The sequence below is a fragment of the Phocoena phocoena genome, chromosome 19, assembly GCF_963924675.1.
Source record: "Phocoena phocoena chromosome 19, mPhoPho1.1, whole genome shotgun sequence".
Taxonomy (NCBI): Eukaryota; Metazoa; Chordata; class Mammalia; order Artiodactyla; family Phocoenidae; genus Phocoena; species Phocoena phocoena.
In genome coordinates this window covers 58802595-58817073 of record NC_089237.1, presented here as the reverse complement: position 1 = coordinate 58817073, position 14479 = coordinate 58802595, and the positions used below count along the sequence as shown (strand labels likewise).

Here is a 14479-nt window from a genome sequence, read left to right as displayed (position 1 = left end):
TGAGGACCGGCCGGACAGCTGGCCGAAGGGCCTGGCCCTTCACAGGTGCCGGGCAATGTTTACTAACATCAGTCCATCCCCAAACGTTTGTGGAGGTCCCGCAGGGGCTGATGCGATGGGTTGTCTGATCTGATGGGGGGGAGGATGGCGTATCAGGGAAGGCTTCCCAGAGGAAGTGTTGCTCTGGGTCGTGAGCACATGGGAGGGATTTCTAGGTAGGCTGAGTAGCAGGGGTGAAGGCCCGGAGAGGAGGATGTGTGGCATGTGGGAGTGGAGGCGGAGGAGGCGGCAGGGCTCTGTTTCTCTGGTCTTTGGGAATCAACAGGGGTCTTGAGAGGGTTCAGGCAGGGGTGCCAAGGCTGGTGGCAGGGTCTTGGCCTTTTCCCCTTGGATTTTGGAGGAAAGGGGCCACTCCTCAGCCTCAGCCCCAGCCTAGCTTCCAGAGCAACCCCTGGGTCCCCCTAAGAGAGAGGCCGGGGCCCCTGTGGTTACCACGGCGGCCGTGAAGGAGAAGGGGACCTCACTCCCTTTGTTTCTGAAGACTCCTCTTTGACTCAGGCCGCAGACTTCCCTGGACTCAGAGGTGAAGAGACTCAGCTCCAGGGAAGGTGGCAGAGTGGGTCCAGCCCTCTTGACCCCTCCCCAGAGCAGGGCGAGGGCACTGCTTAGCCCAGAGAGATGGGGAAACAGATGGTGGGGGCTCCTGCCCTGGGATGCTGCGCACAGCTGTGTCATCTTAGCCATACACGGCCTGCGGGGGACAAGCCCCGAGTCACCAGCTGTCTGCGGGGCTCGTGGATAAGCAAGGCGTGCGGGCCTCCACTGCGTGGGATGGGGTTCAGATCCAGCTCTTACACTCTGGCTCTTGACCTTGGGTAAATCACTGCCTTCTGAACTGTCTCCTCAGCCGCTGAAGGGAGAGCAGACACACGGCCCCACCCTTCTACCCGCCCCCCGCTTGGACTCAGGGCTGGGGCCAGAGGAGCCCCTTTCTCCCCTGCCCACCCTGGGCCAGGCCCTGACTCCCGTTTCTGCAGGGATCGCCAAGGCCTGTGAGCAGAACCTGCAGAGAACGCTGCGCTTCGGTGGCCGTCTGGAGCTCCCCAGCAGCATGGAGCTTCGGGCCATGTTGGTGAGCATTGGGGCGTTGGGGTGAGTGAGACGGCCCGGCCCAGAGACCCCGTCACGCGCACTCGCCGGCCCTGCCCGGTCCCTGTCGGGGACCCCCACGGAGGGGACAGCAGCTGGCCCAGAGCCCTGGCCCGGCCTTTCCCACCTCCGCAGTCTCCTCACCCCAGGCCGGCCGCAGTTCCAAGAGGCAGCTCTTTCTTCTCCCCGGAGGCCTCGAGCGCCATCTCAAGATCAAAACGTGCACCGTAAGTGACGGGATTCCCGTCTCCGTCGGGCAGGGACCCCAGCCTCCAGGGTGGGCCCCCAAGGGTGCTGAGCCCCCCAGGCTCCCCCACTAGGCAGGATTTATCTCAGAGGAGCAGCTTGAGCCTGGGGGAGGTGGGACCTCCAGCTCAGGATCAAACTGCAAGTAAGAGACAGGCCAACTCGGAACCCGAGTCTCTCAGACTCCATTCCTGCATGCGGCTGGCTCCCAGGGACCTCGGGGATCCTCGCCTCTGCGCAGGGGGTCTGGGTGGCCTCGGGGGCAGAGGTCGCCAGGCCAGCGCAGCCTCTCGCTTCCCTCGCCGCAGGTGGCCCTGGACGTGGTGGAGGAGATCTGTGCTGAGATGGCTCTGACCCGCCCCGAGGCCTTTGATGAGTACGTCATCTTTGTTGTCACCAACCGAGGTGAGTGGCCAGAGGCCAGAGGGTGTGGCATGCTGGGCCCACGCCCACCACCCCCACTGTAAGGCCCAGGTCAGACGCCACTTCCTCCAGGAAGCCCCTAGGCCCAGGTAGAGGGACCTCTCTGCCCCGAGCCCCCGCAGCCCCACGTCTGCCCCTCTCTGCTTCGTTCTGTGTGAGCTTGCCTGGCCCGTCAGATCGCGAGTTCCTGGAAGATGGGGCTCCCCTGATGCCTCCCTCTGCCCCTCGGGCCACTCAGTGGGCCCTGCCCTCAAGGGGGATGAGACTTGATAGGATGCGACTCCTGGACCCACAAGTGCAAGTACTTTTTCCTGTCTCTTAGCGCCTTAATAGTGGCCATAAGGGCCCCCACCCTTGGTCTCACCTGGCCCTTCTCAGTTCAGCCGAACCCCTTCCCCCTGCAGCCCACCTGCTGTAGGCTGTGGCCTTGCTTCCTGCCACCAGCCTGTCAGTTCCATCCACCTCCAACCAGCTCTCCCGCTGCTGCCTCGGCTCCGAACCACGTATCCTCAGCCCTGCTTGCCCGGAGTCCAGCCAAGACACAGGGGGAGGGGAAGGCAGTAACAAAATGATCCCCAAAACTGAATTTATGGAGCAGAGGCTATGTCCCAGGCACTGCTGAGAGCATGTCATCCTATAAACTGCTTTAATCCCCACCACAACCATATGAAACGAGACGGTTATTGTTCCCATTTACAGATGGGAAAACTGAGGCCCAGGGAGACTGTATTAGTCTCCTGTTGCCGCCATAACAAATCAGCACATACTCATTGGGTTAAAACAACACAGGTTTATTATCATATGGTTTGAAGGTCAGAAGTCCTGAAACCAGAGTGTCCTCAGGGCTAACTCCTTCTGGAGGCTCTGGGAAAGAGTCTCTTTCCCAGCCTTTTCTGCTTCTAGAGGCGCCCACATTCCTTGCCTCACGGCCCCTTCCCTCATCTTCAAAGCCAGCAGCGTAGCATCTTCCAGTCTCTCCTTCTTTAAGGACCCTTGAGACTACACTGGGTCCACTTGGGTACCCACGATAATCTCCCCATCTCAAGATCCTTAATCACATTTCAAAGTGCCCTTTGCCATGAAGGTACATATGCACAGGTGGCGGGGAATAGAACGGGGACATCTTTGGGGTCAGGCTGTTATTCAGCCTGCCGAAGAGATTAAAGGACTTATCCAAGGTCACACAGTTGGGATTTGAACCCAGACTGTCTGGCCTCGAGAGTCTGGACTTTATCATCGTGCCACCCCGCCCCCCACTTTGGTAAAATTTTACCGAAGGTGTGGGATGGAAGCAGAAATGTCAGTTCAGGAAATGAAAACTTAAGCCTCTCGTACAGGCTGAGACCCGCTCGGTGCCAGACCCCACCGTCCTACCCACCCACCCCAGGGGACCGGCAGGGGGTTCTCCCCTGAAGGAGCTCTGCAGAAAGGCATCCACTGGCCCTCCTGACCTGAGGCCTCGTGTGCCCCTCCTTGTCCCCAGCCCTCCTCTGGAAAGGGGCTAGGCTTTCTCTGAGCACCACGCAGGGCACTTCCCTAGAACTAGGCAGGCTGGAGCTTGCGGTTACAACTTGCACAAACACAGGCACCCTGTCCCATAGATGTGCTCTCCTTTACTGAGGATGCTGTGTCCCAGAGCGGGGAGGGGGCTTGCCACTCGTACCCCAGCCAGCTGCCCCCGGCTCCCCACAGGCCAGCACGTGTGCCCGCTCAGCCGCCGCGCCTACATCCTGGACGTGGCCTCGGAGATGGAGCAGGTGGATGGTGGCTACACGCTGTGGTTCCGGCGCGTGCTCTGGGATCAGCCGCTGAAGTTCGAGAATGAGCTCTACGTGACCATGCACTACAACCAGGTCAGCGCACGGGCTGCTCTGAGGCTCTGGAACTTTCCGGGCTCCCCCGGGCCTTGGCGTTTGAGGCCTTCATGATTCGGGCCCCCAGGCGTCTGCTCCCTGCGGGCTCTGCTTTTCTGAGTCTTCCGGCGAGGCTGCCCAGATGGCACCGCTTCAGGAGGCCACTCTGTCCTCCTTCCTCTGGCTCTCCTCCCGCGCTGAGCACTTGGCCTGTCCCTCGCTGAAAGGCTTTGCCTGGCCTTGTCACTTTCGTGGTGCTACCCCTCCCCTTTGAGACTTGGTCGTCTAAGTCAGGGTCTTGGGGTTAACAAAGCCTGGTTCTTCTTCTTGTGCCGACACTTGCGGATGTGCTTGGACAGAGAGCGCATGCCTCTCTGGAGCTGGTGCCGAAGCTGCGGCCGTTCCGAGTCCAAATCCGGCCACTGGGCTCTTGTGCCTGCGGGTCAGCCAGCGGCAGCCTGAGGACTTGTGGAAATGGGACCCCAGGTCCTGCATGCTGCAGGCGGGTGCCAGTGCTTCCCGGGGTCCCGTGGCTTCCCGGCCACAGCCCTCCCAGCTCACCATCACGTGTCACTCCTCCCAGAAGCCCAGGGAAGTGACAGGCCACCCTCCCCCGGAAGCGAGTGGGGCTGGAACCACTCAGCGTCTGTGTCTGTGCCTCCCCAGTTGCCTGCCCAGTGCCTGGCCGCCCGCGGACCCTCACCTGCATCACCCCGTCCCCCGCAGGTGCTGCCCGACTACCTGAAGGGCCTGTTCAGCAGCATGCCGGCCGGCCAGCCCGGCGAGCAGCAGCTGCAGCAGGTGTCCAAGCTGGCCGCGCTGCAGCACCGAGCCAAGGACCACTTCTACCTGCCCAGCACGTGAGCACCCACCCCGCCCAGCCTGTCCAGCTGGGACCCCACCTCCGGGCACAACAGGTCGCTTCCAGCTGGTAGTAATAGCTCAGAGCAAACTGAGTGATAAAAAGCTTTCAGGGCACACACCCTGTGGTCCAGGAAATACACATGGCCCCGCAGAAAGATTTGGCCATGGAAACGTTCACCGTGGTGTCACCTACAATCTCCGACGACAGGGAGTTCCTTAAAAAAATTGTGGAGGGACTTCCCTGGTGGTGCAGTGGTTAAGAATCCGCCTGCCACTGCAGGGGTCACGGGTTCAAGCCCTGGTCCTGGAAGATCCCACGTGCCGCGGAGCAACTAAGCCCGTGCGTCACAACTGCTGAGCCTGCACTCCAGAGCCCGCAAGCCACAGCTACTGAGCCCGTGTGCCACAACTACTGAAGCCCACGCGCCTAGAGGCCCTGCTCCGCAACAAGAGAAGCCACCGCAATGAGAAGCCCGCGCACCGCAACCAAGAGTAGCCTCCGCTCGCTGCAACTAGAGAAAGCCCGTGCACAGCAACGAAGACCCAACACAGCCAAAAATAAATAAATTAATTAAAAAAATAAAATTAAGAAAAAAAAAGATCCTGCGTGGCACAACTAAGACCCACTGCAGCCTAAATAATAAATAAATATTAAAAAACAAATTGTGGGCGTCAGGCAGCCTTTAAACTGATGTTTTCGAAGAGGCGAGACATCAGTCATCCCAGGTTCTCCATCTTCGGGCCTTTTTACTCTTTTTTTTTTTTTTTAACAAAGTAATTAATTAATTAATTTATGGCTGCATTGGGTTTTTTTAAAAATCTGGCTCCTTAATTAATTAATTAATTTATTTTTGTCTGTGTTGGGTCTTAGTTTCTGTGTGAGAGTTTTCTCTAGTTGTGGGAAGCGGGGGCCACTCTTCATCGCTGTGCGCGGGCCTCTCACTATCGTGGCCTCTCTTGTTGCGGAGCACAGGCTCCAGACGCGCAGGCTCAGTAGTTGTGGCTCACGGGCCTAGTTGCTCTGCGGCATGTGGGATCTTCCCAGACCAGGGCTCGAACCCGTGTCCCTTGCATTAGCAGGCAGATTCTCAACCACTGCGCCACCAGGGAAGCCCTATTGGGTCTTTTGTTGCTGCGCACGGGCTTTCTCTAGTTGTGGCGAGCAGGGGCTACTCTTCGTTGCAGTGCCTGGGCTTCTCATTGCGGTGGCTTCTCTTGTTGCGGAGCATGGGCTCTAGGCGCACAGGCTCAGTAGTTGTGGCACACGGGCTTAGTTGCTCCGCGGCATGTGGGATCTTCCTGGACCAGGGCTCGAACCCGTGTCCCCTGCATTGGCAGGTGGATTCTTAACCACTGCACCACCAGGGAAGTCCCCTACTCTCTTAAAAATAAGACCCCAGAGGGCTTTTGTTTCTGTGTGTTGTATCTATTCATATATTTACACTATTCAAAATTAAACCTGAGAAACGATTTAAAATACTGACTTAGTAAGTAATTAAAAATAAGGACACCCCGTGTTAATATAAAGGCGTATATGTGATAATTATAATACAAATAGTGGAAAGTAACATTACACATTAATATAAATAAGTTATGAAAACACAAGTGTATTTTCCCAAAAACTCCAGTGAGAAGAGCGGCACTGTTTGACATTCTGCAAATCTCTGTACCATTTGGCGTGACAGACGGCAGCTGGATGCCTGTCTCTGCCTCTCTGTCAGTCTGTTGTGATCTCACGCGTCACGTAGCCTCTGGCGGACTCCACCACGCACTTGTGAGGGAACGAGAGGGGAGAGCAGATGACCGCTCAGGTTCTTAAGGAAGTGGCGTTGCCCTCCCAGACCCTCGGCCACACTATGAGAGCCCCTGGTGTGAACCAGTGTAGGGAAGGCAGTGGAGTGTGGACAGAGGATGTCCCGGTGCCCAGCACACTGTAAGGGCTCAGCACCCAACTCTCTTTCCGTGCTGTCATTTTAAGGGGAAAGTGCAGGAAGCACAGAAAGGTATCATCCCAGCCCTGGAGAAAGACAGTTGTGGCCTTCCTACTCTTTGCAAGGCACTCTGCACACATTGTCTCAGCTAATCTCCCCAACCGCACTTTTTAATTTTTTTAATAAATTTATTTATTTATTTTTGGCTGCGTTGGGTCTTTGTTGCTGCGCGCGGGCTTTCTCTGGTTGCGGCGAGCGGGGCTACTCTTGGTTGCGGTGCGCGGGCTTCTCATTGCGGTGGCTTCTCTTGTTGCGGAGCACGGGCTCTAGGCGCACGGGCTTCAGTAGTTGTAGCACGCAGGCTCAGTAGTTGTGGTGCGCGGGCTTAGTTGCTCCGCGGCATATGGGATCTTCCCGGAGCAGGGCTCGAACCCGTGTCCCTTGCATTGGCAGGTGTATTCTTAACCACTGCGCCACCAGGGAAGTCCCCAACCGCACTTTCTTTACCCCTTTTACAGATGAGGAAACCGAGGCCCAGAGAGGGGATATGGCTTCCCCAGCTAATAGGTGGTAGGACCAGGATCCAGACCTGGGGAGACTGGGTCACATGCCAGGCTCTTACCCAGCAGAGCAGAGAGGAAAGATATTGCCTGGAGGGTCTTTTGGGGGGTTCCCCTGACGTTCCCCCGTCCCCAGTGTGCAGCCCATGGCAGCCGGGACCGGTATTTGTTGGTATTTTTCAGATGTCCTGAGACACAGGGCTGCCCCAGGGGATCCAGCATGTGTCAGGGGGAGGCATGGCCTGGTGGGCCCAGTGCTCTGTGCCCTCCGGCTCTGACCAGCCACTGGTGGTTGCTTTGCTGCCCTGATACTTCCCTCAGCCTGTGCTTCTCACCCCTTTGGCCTGGGCTTCTCCCTGGGGCGGGGGCTACGAAGGACGAACCCACCTTGGGTTCAAGCCTCGGCCCGGACCGGTCACTGTGTGACCTTGGACTGGCTGGTAAACTTCTCAGAGTCTCTGTTCCCTCCTCTGCAAACGGGGAGCCTGGTGGTACTGGCCAGCGGTTATTGAGCACCTGCTGTGTGCCCAGGCACTGAGTCAGCCTCACTCCGCAGTGAGTGGGGGTCCAGGAGGTTTAAAGCCTGGCGGCACTCAGAGCGGCCTTTCCCTGCACGCCAGGCGCGAGGCCCAGGAGTACATCCCGGCCCAGCTCTACCGCACTGTGGCCGCCGCGGCGTGGCTCAGCCTGCTCGGCCAGCACCAGCAGCAGATGCAGGCGCTCAGCCCCCACCAGGCTCGCGCCCAGTTTCTGGGTGAGGAGGAGTCCGGGCTGGGGAGGGAACCGTGGGGGCCTGGTTGAGGAGGGTGGGGTGGAGGCACCTTTGCCTTTGTACAGAGGCATTTTTGGTGCCAGCTTTCGGAAGTCCTCACCGGGGCCCCACCTAGGCTGGGGGCCCCGGCAGGGAAGGAGGGGGGCCTGAGGCCGGCAGCTGGACCGGCGGGAGGGGCCACCCGAGCAGGTGGGGGGCGGCACTGAGGCGCCTGCGTCACCTGCCCGCCCCTCCCCCGCCCCAGGCCTCCTCAGCGCCTCGCCCATGTTCGGCTCCTCCTTCTTCTTCGTCCAGAGCTGCAGCAACGGCGCGGTGCCCGCCCCCTGCATCCTGGCGGTCAACCAGAATGGCCTTAACTTCCTCAGCACCGACACCCACGTGAGTGGCCTCAGCCCAGCCCCGCCCCTCCCCCCAGGGGGTGGGAAGTCCAGCTCCGCTTCTTACACCTGCGTGACCTTGGGCGAGGCTCCTTGCCTCACCTGGGATGCAGGGCTGTTGTCAAGGTGAAAAGAGGTGAAACACAGGCCAAGGCTCAAAGCCTGTGTTGGTCTGCTGGGGCTGACGGGGCGGGGCTGGCGGGGCTTCAGCAACAGAAATTGTTTTCCTGGTGGTTCTGGACGGTGGACATCTAAGATCAAGGTGCCCGCAGGGTTGGTTTCCTCTGAGGCCTCTCTCCTTGCTTGTAGATGGCCGTCCTGCCCGTTTCCTCACATGGCCCTTTCTCTGTGCACATCCCTGGGGTCTGTGTGTCCCAGTTTCCTCTTCTCCTAAGGACAGTGGTCCCGTGGGATGGGAGCCCACCCTAACCTTCCCTCTTCAAAGGTCTGTCTCCAGATTCTGAGGTGCTGGGTCAGGGCTTCAGCATATGGATTTGAGGGACACAATTCAGTCCAGAACAAAAAGGATCTGCTACCCCTATTCTTAGTTCTTCCCCCGGGAGTGGGCCCTGAGATGAGGGCTCCAGGGCAAGTAGCTTACGTGGAAACACTGGAGCGAGGAAGTGAGACCAGGAGGAGGGTCGTACCCTGGGGGATACGATACACCTGGGGAGGAGCGTGTTAGCAAGCAGGTTCCTGCTGTGGGGACTGGCGCTCGGTCCAGCGGGGAACACGGCCCTCAGAGGATGCCCCCCATCGTGCGGGTCGGGGAGCTGGGTTGTCTGTCTGCTGTGGCCTGTTGTTCGTGATGGGGTGCTGACTCTCATCACTCTGGCTATCCCTGTGTGGGAAGCTTTTGCTCCTGGGGCCGGAAAGAAAGCTCCAGACCAAGAGGGGTGGGTGTGAAGAAGCAGCCTTGATGTGAAGGCATTCCCTGCATCCCTAGATCGCAAGCATTTAGAGCAGTGCCTGGCACGCTGCACATGCGTGCATCAGTATTTGTTGAAATAATTTCACAGGTGAGAAACTGAGGTCCAGAGAGGTAAAGTAGCTTGCTCCGGGTCACACAGCAAGTCACTGGGGAACTAGTACTCGATCTGAGCTGAGCTGTCACGCCACCTACGGATCTGACCTCCAGCGGTGGGGTAAGGCTGGGTGAGACTGTCGCACCCCCGAACCTGTCTGCCCCCATTTCCCCCAGGAGCTGATGGTGAAGTTCTCCCTGAAGGAGATCCAGTCGACGAGGACCCAGCGGCCCACGGCCAGCTCCAGCTACCCGTACGTGGAGATCGCACTGGGGGATGTGACAACCCAGCGCACCATGCAGCTGCAGCTGGAGCAGGTGGGCCTCGCCTGGCAGCCCGGCTTGTCACCCGGACCCCCACTCCCTCATTCCGCTCACCAGGCTTTTCTCTGGGTCTGGCTCCAAGATGGGTCAGGTCCTAGCCATGTCCCAGGGAACATCCGGCCCAGTGCAGGGGACAGAGCTAACCCAACACCTCACAGAACTGTGGGTCATGAGGGTGGTCTACCAGAGAAGCATCTTGATGGTGGGATCATGGAAAAGGGCGGGCCCAGGTTGTTTTTAGAACAGTGAGGAGTTTGATGGGGAATTGGGGAGACACAGCCAGGGAAGGGCAGGTCTTAAGGGTCCTTGAATATAAAGCTAAGAATCTGGGGCTTCCTCCTGAGGGCACTCGGGAGCCATAGAAGGTTGGTGGGAGGGCAGGACCCAGGCAGTTTGAGGACGTTCACCTGGGCTGAGGCTCGGAGGATGGATTGTTGAGGTTGAGGGGTGGGGAGTGGGGTTCCCATGTGACAGGGAGGCCAAGGCCCAGCTGCCCTGGACCTTTCTCCTATTTGCAGCAACTGTGGCGGCTCCTTAAAAGCTGTGGCTGACCTCTAGGTCAGTCAAGTCCACGTCTCGCAGTGCCCGGGGATGGGGCAGGACCAGAGTTCTCAGCCCACTGGAGAGAGGGGACTGAGGTCCAGAGCAGGGGTAGAATCGGGGCTGGGCCCACACGTCTGGGCCCACCGCACCCACTCAAGATGTGGGCCCAGGACCACTTCTCACGGCACGGCCTGCCTTGGTGGGGCTGCTATCCCAGGGCACGAGACAGGGGCTCCCACTGCCCCAGCCCTGCCTCTAAAGGAGGAGCCCCCCGCCCCGGGATCAGTGTGCTTCCCACTGCTCCCCAGTCCTGCTCCTGCTGAGGTCACCCCCACCCTGGCCTTATCTGTGGCTCAGCCTGCTTCCCAGAACCCCCAGTCTGAGCTCCCACCACAGCAAACCCACCTCCTCGGGCCTGCCCGTCCGTTGCCCCTTGGGCCCCTTTTCTGGAGAGCCCTCCCCTGGACGACCTCTAACTGCTGCTGAGTCCGGTTCCCCCTCCCCAACCCCGGCACCCCTCTGACCATGCGGCTTCCAAAGCCAGCTCTGCTGAGACAGCCCCTTATTTCTCTCTCCTGCCGTGACCCCCTCAGCATTGCCCTTGGAGACCAACAGGCCTCTGCCCTCACCTCTCACCCTTGCAGGCCCTTGGGCCCCCAACCCAGCAGCCCTTCCCGTCCTTGCCCCCTCCTCTGATTACCTCCGTGGCCTCCGCTCTCATCCCTCCCCTCTGCTTACCTGCCCCCCTCCCCGCCCCAGACCCACTGCACTCACTGTCCCCTCTCTCTACCTGGGACACGCTTGCCTGCATCACGGGGCTCCCTCCCTCCCTTTGTTCGGGTTTCAGCACAAACGTCACCTCCTTCTAGAAGCCTACCCTGACCCTCCTCCCCGATAGTTCACTCTCTCCGCCTCAGCAGCCCTCATATGGCTTGGAAATCACTTAGTTATTTGTTCCCAGATTGTCTGTCTCCCCACTAGAATGTCAGCCCCGAGAGGGCGGGGCAGGGCAGGGCTGTGTCCAGCTTGTCCCCACGGTGTCCCTAGCACAGCCCGGCTGTAGCGGGTGCTCAGGAAGTGAGTGGGTGGAGGAGGAGGCCTCTCCGGCTTCTCTGCTTGCTCCCGGTGCCCTCCCCACCCGCGACCTCTTTGCGTTGCCACCTCTGCTCTGCCTCTGTCATGCATGTGTAGAGGACACATTTATTAATCATTCATTCTTTCAATGTATAACCAGTGAGCATCTCTACGCAGCAGGTTCTGCACTTAGCTGCAGAGATACTGAGCAGACCCTCCAGCCCTGGCCGCCACAGAGCCCCAGGTCTCAGGGGTGTGACAGACATCAAAGCCTCTCTAATAAACCGTGATCAGTGTGGGGAGGGTGTACCCGTGCTATCCAGGAGGTAATCAGCGAGGGCTTCCAGGAGCAGGTGATGTCTGAGTGCAGCAGTGATCCCGCCTACCTCTGACAGGCTGTGTGAGGGCATCTGGAAGCAACCCAGCTTCTTCTTGAGCCCCAGTTTCCACACCTGCCAAGTGGGGCAGCATTCCCAGTGAGGCCTGGAGCGCTGCAGCCTGTGGGTGGGAGGATGGCGGGTGGGGAGGAGCCCACTCTGATCTCATTAGCCGAGGTGGCCCCCAGGGTGTGGCCTTGGGTTCAAGTCCCACCATCCCCAGCTGTGAGGTCTGGGGCAACTGGCTTCAGGGCTCTGGCCTCAGTTTCCTCACCTGTGGAATGGGCTCTAAGAATGTCTGACTCATAGGGACACTGCAGGGACTGGGAGGGGTGGGACATGGGGGGCTCTTGGGACAGTGCCTGGTCCTCAGTTGCCACCCAGTAAGTGCTGTCCTCCTTATTTTTACCCTCCCTCTGGGCAGCTTCCCAGCCCCCAGGAAGCACCTGGGGAGATTCCGGCATTGGCTGTGGTCTGAGAGACCAATTCTCCACAGTGCCCGCTGCCTGCCCCGCCCCCAGCAGGTGGGAGCCCTGAGGCTGGGTCGCAGCTCATTCTAGGCTGTGGGCGCCAGGTGGTAACCACGGCAGCCACTTATTGATGGGGCTGATAGGTTTCAAGTCTAGAGGATTCACGTGTAGTAAAATCTCATAGCATCCTCCCCATGGCTCCGAGAGGCAGGCCCTGGTAAACCGAGCCCCCAGGGGTGAGACCGCTGAGGCTCAGAGAGGTGCAGTAACTGGTTTCAGGTCACACAGGCCACATGCAGCAGAGCTGGCAGGTGCACTGCTCTCCTCCCGGCTCACCCCTTCCCACCTGCAGCCTGGCATTCCTCCTCCTAGCTGCTCGTGGGCCACCCAGGGCCCTGGGGAGGTGGGGATGAGGGTGGGGCCCACTAGTCCCGCCGGAGGCTGGCCTCCATCTCTCTCCCCTCTCCCGGCCACATCTCACCCCAGGTGAGAGCTGGGAAGTGTTGGGCCTCTCACCGTCTCTCCTGCAGGGCCTGGAGCTGTGTCGCGTGGTGGCCGTGCACGTGGAGAACCTGCTCAGCGCCCGTGAGAAGCGGCTCACGCTGCCCCCCAGCGAGATCACACTGCTCTGACCCAGCCCCCAGCCCCCAGCTGCCCTGTGCCAGGAGGCTTGCTGTGTGGTCCCAGGGGAGTTACTGGGAACCTTAGGGGAGACCAAGAGGCAGTAGGTGGCGTGGCGCAAGCCCCCAGGAACCTGAGAAGACTGATCCAGAGTTGGGGTGGAGTTGCAGTGTGCAAACTTGGGTCAGATGGCAGGAGGGACTTCCAAAGACTGACTAGTGGGGCCTCCTGCCACCTACCACTGTGGCCCTGCCCCGACTCCCCCTGCGGCAGGGAAGCCCCACACCAGTAGCCTAGACCAACTGAACCTGCGTTTGCTTTCCTTGGGGTCTGATGTTCAAATCTGCTCCATGTCTCTGCCCCGGCCCCTCACATGTCCCTCCCGTCAGGTGCCCCTGCACTGCTGCTGAGCTTGGGTTCCTGACTCTTGGTCTTTTCTGTGCAAATAAAAGGTACGCCTGGCAGCCTGTTCTCCATATGGTTGTTGAGTGACTGGAAAATGAGTCTGAGGGAGGAGCCAGGAGGTTCAAAAAATACTGATTAATTATAATTGCTATGAAATCATTTTATTCTGCATTATCGTGTTTATAAAATTACACTGGTGATGAAGCAAAGGGGCAAAATGTTAATAAGTAGCCAATTTGGGTAAAGGTGTGTAGGAATTTTTTGTTCGGCTTTTGCGACTTCTGTAAGTTTGAAATTATGTTAAAATTATAAAGTTATATAAATTGCATTAAAAAAAAAAAAACAAACAGAGCCAGCTCTGTTCAGGGGGACCTGGGCCTCCAGCAGAGACATCTGTCCTTACCTCTCCCTGCGGGCCCCTGCCCCTCTACCCCGCACTCCTTGGGTAGCCCTAACCCCAGGACCCCGTCACTGGGTGGGCCACACAATATTTGAGAATGGTATAGTAGAGGGAGAGAGATGTTTCATGTCAGCGGCTGGGGAGGGAGAAGGCTGGGAAAGGGCTTCCCAGGGAATGGGATGTTTGGGTTGGGTTTTGAACCATGAGTAGGAGTTTGCTATAGGAACAGATGGAGGGAAGGGGAATGAACATTCTAAACAGAGAAAACAGTGTTTGTTCCCTACTCTTTCCCCCAAAGCCTAGGACAATGCCTAACGCAGAGTAGGTGCTTAAAAAATACTTGTCGCATGAATGGAAGAATAAATGAATGAATGTTGATAGGAAGTGCTAGTGCTTTGGGGAACTTGTGCGGGAGGGGAGGCTTGGGAGAGGAGGGCTGGATAGGTGTGTGGGGGCATAATTGGCTGGAGCCAAGGTGTCTGAGGAGGGGTTTACTTACTTATTCAGTACCTATTAAGCACCTACTGTGTACTAGGCAAATGCCAGGCACCGGGAGTTGCTCCCAGTTAGAGGCTCTGCCCAGGTGAGAGGACTTTTGGGTTTCAGAATGCAAGTGGGCTGTGTGAGTGAGGCCCCAGCTGGAGTGCATGGAACCGGGAGGAACCTCCTGGCCCAACCCTGGCCATGATGCAGACTCCTGAGCTGGATGGTGTCTGAGGTCTGAGTTTTGGGAGGTTTGTTACACAGCATTGGATAACTGAACAGCAGGACTTCGGGATTTCAGGACCTGGGCCTTAAGGCATAGGCTCATGTTTTAACAGCTGTCTGGTGCCTCAGTGGTGGCACCAGCAGGTCGAGCCCCCGTCAGAGGTAACGATCCCCAGGAGGCAGAGTGGGAAGACTCGGGTGGCAGGAGAATCAGACCTTGCTGTGGCCCCCAGACCCAGAAAGACAGGAACTCCAGGTGGACATGGGGAGAGCCAGAGCAGAGGGAACCAAGCCCCAGGGTGCCCGGCCTGGCATGGGGTGAGAACACAGGAGACACATCTGGGAGGCATGGTAGCAT

At 58.6% G+C, this 14479-nt stretch overlaps 1 protein-coding gene across 1 annotated transcript in view; it reads left to right on the top strand.

The window, feature by feature from the left end:
* The window catches only part of MYO15A (myosin XVA), a 50241-nt gene extending 37622 nt beyond the window's left edge, over nt 1-12619 (top strand). Inside the window, exons 59-67 of the mRNA XM_065896604.1 lie at nt 1038-1132; nt 1299-1376; nt 1704-1800; nt 3511-3671; nt 4398-4531; nt 7647-7780; nt 8043-8176; nt 9377-9517; nt 12518-12619. Coding sequence (XP_065752676.1) covers nt 1038-1132; nt 1299-1376; nt 1704-1800; nt 3511-3671; nt 4398-4531; nt 7647-7780; nt 8043-8176; nt 9377-9517; nt 12518-12619 — 1076 coding nt within the window. The remainder of the gene's footprint in view (nt 1-1037; nt 1133-1298; nt 1377-1703; nt 1801-3510; nt 3672-4397; nt 4532-7646; nt 7781-8042; nt 8177-9376; nt 9518-12517) is intronic.
* Nucleotides 12620-14479: the final 1860 nt, after the last annotated feature.